The 4472-nt window shown below is 29.6% G+C and overlaps 1 protein-coding gene across 1 annotated transcript in view; it reads right to left on the bottom strand.

The window, feature by feature from the left end:
* The window catches only part of LOC106465118 (phospholipid-transporting ATPase IA-like), a gene marked incomplete at its 5' end in the record, with an annotated part of 177451 nt that overhangs the window by 98278 nt on the left and 74701 nt on the right, over positions 1-4472 (bottom strand). The window contains 2 exons of the mRNA XM_013925316.2: positions 1962-2026; positions 2854-2944. Coding sequence (XP_013780770.2) covers positions 1962-2026; positions 2854-2944 — 156 coding nt within the window. The remainder of the gene's footprint in view (positions 1-1961; positions 2027-2853; positions 2945-4472) is intronic.

The raw sequence follows: 4472 nt of genomic DNA, 5'->3' as shown, positions 1-4472 counted from the left end.
ATGAAACAATAACACTGTTTTAAACACTGTAACAAAATAACTTTTTTGGAGAAAGTCAGCTGCATTACCTAAGTGGCAGGAGCTTTGTTTATAGATTCATAAACCCCATGTATATTGTTACTGGAACCATGATGCATTTAATTTTAAAAACATAATTACACACACACACACACACATATATATATATATATATACACAAGTAATACAGCCTATTTCCAAACTTATATGAATGAAACTATTACAAAAACAAACTGATAATATGATTTATGACTATAATAGGTCATTAATCATGCATTTAATTTTTAAAGAATTTATTACACATATCTATACAAGTAATAACACCTATTTCAAAACTTATATGAATGAAACTATTATGAAAACAAACTGACAATATGATTTATGACTATAATAAATCATTAATTATCAACTGAATTCCAGAAACAAATAAATAAATAAATATCGAGAAATTATGCAATCTGGAATTTATTTTATGAACTAAAGCTAATTTTTAATTTGACTACGTTTTAAAAGCATCTTTAGTTTTGAAGTGTATTCCCTGAATTATTCAATGTAACTACTGTAATTTTTTTAAGTTTAATTTATGACCAAACTTTCCTTTAAAATTTTGTAGTACAGCTTCTCTGCAATGATTAAACAATCAAATTCATTAGCAGAAATTTTAAGTAATAACAAAACTTGTAATTTGAAATATGTAGACAAACAGGTTTATATTTGGAAACAACCATATAATAAAAAGCTAAGATCTACAGTTTGCAGCCATGTTAGTTATCATCAGCACAGCTTGGTCAATGACAGAGGTCACCATCTATCAAAGTTTACATGAAATTATTATTGGCCAAAAGAACACAATCTTTCCACAAAACAAAATTCCCTTGCTTTTTATCATTCTCCAGGCAAAATTTAAAATTTTTACATACCTATACATGTGCATGCATGGCATAATGATATTTCAACTTTTAACATTACTTTAGCTTAATCTAGTGATCAAGGATAATAAAAACTTCAAGCCATACTTACTTCAGAACTACAGTACTACAAGAAAAATATCTCCCAACAAGACATTGTAACTTGAAGGTAGACAATAAAATGTTACTTTTTATATAAGAACTAATATTTGATCTAATCTATCATCATGTTTAATGAATTACAATATTATCACTATATAAAATAATATAGGGGTGAATGAACAAGAGTATGTTAAAACATACCAATAATAGTGTTACAGCAGGGTGATTAACTTGATTAATGTCATGTAAAATATATAATTGATTAATTGAAATTGATTCAATCATTTACTGTCATAAAAATTAGTGTTACAACTCATGAAAATGGTTGACTAATCAAAATCAGTTTAATATTTCTATTTCTGATTACTTCAACAATCCAAGTCTCATGTGAGAATAATTGAATGCAATCAGTTAATATGCTCAACAATTAATTGATTAGCTAATTCCATTAATCACCCACTTCTAAATAATATACCAATTTTCTCGAACTTTTCCAGGTTTTGGGATTTTTTTTTAATTTCTCCTGTTTTCTGATCACATTTTTCAAGTCCCATACCTTTTGCAAGCTTGTGGCCAGCCAGGTTTGGAAAATGATTTTGTATAATTTTTGTTCAGTGTTAAATTTCATACTAGATGGCTATCCAATAGAAAAACAACATAAGATCATAATTTGTTAAAAGTAGAGATATGTGCGTATCTGAATACAATGGTTAGAGACAATCTTGTAAATATACCATCATAAGCATCACTAATGGTAAATCACAGCAAAGATTCACAGGTCACATGATAGCTAATCCAAAGCTGTCCTAACACAAAACAAGGATAGATAATATCTTCTCTTCCTTAAATTGTAAATATGGTGTTATTCTTTGTGGTAGGTATTACAGAGATTTACAAAAATATAACAATTGATGAGAAGATACACACACTTACATCCAAACTGTCTTCATTTATAATAAGTAAGGGCATGCTCTGAGTAAGAAGCTTGGTTGAGTAACCTGAAGACAGAAGAATAAGAACTAGTGAGAAATATGAAAGTAATTAACAGTGAAGTAAAAAAAGATAAAGTGGTTAGATTTTCAGATAAATCTAATAGTTTAATATATTACAAAGAAACTGTTAAAAGAACAAAAACGTAATCAATTTTTTGTTAGATAAATATTTCAATACCATCAGCAGTTAAATATAAAGTTTATGTTTATGTATATTTCAAACCTTGCAAAAGACAAAAGTTAACATTAAGTAACATCAAGGTTTGAATTTTGTGCTAATTTCAAATATTTTATATGATAATAATATTATTATGTCCCAGTATAAATTGCTGAAATCCATTAAATACATTTTAATTCACATTTTATATTACTATAACCACAAGGTATGGTTTATTAAAACAACTTACTTTGTCAGTGTATCAGAATGAAAAAGTTGCTCAAGAAAAACACATTTTATGTAATGATCAGTGTAACCTTACACTCTCTTAATATTTTCAAGAAGTTACAAATATAAAGAAAAAACAATCGTCTCAATAAAATGTCCATTTTTACATAAACTTCTTAGGTATATTGGATGAATAATAAATTATAGGATTTGTTTATTCAATTACCTGTTTTGCTTTCTAATTTCTCAATAATACTTATATGTACTCCCAAACTATTTCATGTTAGATCAGAATGTTAAAAAAAGCAAATGGTTTTAAGTTATGAAAACTACAAGAGAGTCCAACAGCAAACAAAAACTGGAAACACCAGTTATGAGACAAATGTAAACAAATGCCAATAACAAATAAGGTAAAACACTATCTTTTACTGCAGAACTTCATACCAACCTATGTTAATTGCCGTTTCTTGCTTATCGCCAGTTAGGACCCACACTTTTATGTCAGCTTTAAGAAGGTCAGTTATAGTTTTAGGAACTCCCTATGCATAGAAATATAAAGTTTGAAAAATATTTAAGCAATTACATGCACAATAGCATTATGAAGTTTATATTATATACCACCAATAGTGGCAGTTCATATATCAACACAACCAGATAGATACACAAAATGAATTTAAATGTACACGAAAAAATCAAGAACTAAAGCATTCATATTTTACAATACATAGCATATAAGTCTCCAAGATAAAAAAAAATTATTAAATGTTTTGCCATCGTTTCTTTTACAACATAAAAGGGATAAAAATATAATGGTTATTTGAAAATTTTCAGATAAACAAAAAAGGAGAAGCTGTAAAAGGATTTTACATACAGTACTGTGCAAAAGTGTTAGGACAAGAGAATATTTTGTCATTCTTTCCATTTTATGGGGCTAATTCTTCCATGCTATTACAGAATGTAAATTTCAATGTTATGGTAATGCTTCACTGATCCCTGTTTACAACTGAATGAGCCAGGGTGAGAATACTTATCATTCTTTAGAATTCCAATATTCTTGTACCAAGAACATGTCATAAAGATTCTGCTTGAATGAACATACTGATCAAACTTAAGGTCCGAAACAACTGTCATGGTACCTTATGCAGTGTCTTAACTATATAGAAAGAAGCTAGTATACAGTACCAATATGCCAGAAGAAATAAGTATAATAGCACTCCACAAATAAATGTTGATAAAAACAGTGTTTAACACTGTATATTAAGTTTTGTTGTCATGCCATGGCCCAAAAAGCATAGAGAATTGTCAGTAGAGCAGAGAGTTCACATAAAAGCTTTACATGATGCTGGTTGGACTCTCCGACAAATTGCTGCAGAATTGAAAGACTCCACAAACACTGTCAAGTACACACTAAATTGTGAGACTGAGACAGGTAAGTATCAAAATAGGAAAGGAAGAGGCAGAACACCTAAACTCAATGACACTGATGTTAAGTATCTTGATTTATGCATCCTTTGGGTAAGAAGGAATACTGCCACTGATCTCAAGCATGAGATAAATAACCATGTACCAAATGACAGAAAAGTGTCCAGATCTACAATATCAAGAAGACTCAACAAGAATGGAATATTTGGTCATGTAACAGTTAAAAATCCGTTACATCGATTTCCAAATATTGTCAAGAGACAGAAATTTGCTAAAAAGTATAAAAACTGTACTGTTGATGATTGGAACAAGGTGTCATGGAAGGATGAGTCCAAGTTTGAAATATTTGGTTCAATGCATAAGTTGTATGTCCAGCAGAATAAAGGTGAAAGATACTTACCTCAATGCATAGCACCGTACCATGAAGCATGGGGGAAGAAGTGTGATGGTTTGGGAGTGTGTTTTTCTGCTGAGGTGATAAGAGATATTTTCAAAACAGATGGAATAATGAACCAGCACAAGTACCATCAGATATTGATCCATCATGATATACCCAGTGGTTTGTGTATTATTGGTAAAGGATTCTACTACCAAGAAGATAACGACCCCAAACACTCATCCAACCTATGCAGAAATTACCTAGGT

The sequence above is a fragment of the Limulus polyphemus genome, unplaced genomic scaffold (genome assembly GCF_000517525.1).
Source record: "Limulus polyphemus unplaced genomic scaffold, Limulus_polyphemus-2.1.2 Scaffold1842, whole genome shotgun sequence".
Taxonomy (NCBI): Eukaryota; Metazoa; Arthropoda; class Merostomata; order Xiphosura; family Limulidae; genus Limulus; species Limulus polyphemus.
The sequence above is the reverse complement of the archived record's forward strand: the minus strand, read 5'-3'. Positions and strand labels throughout refer to the sequence as shown.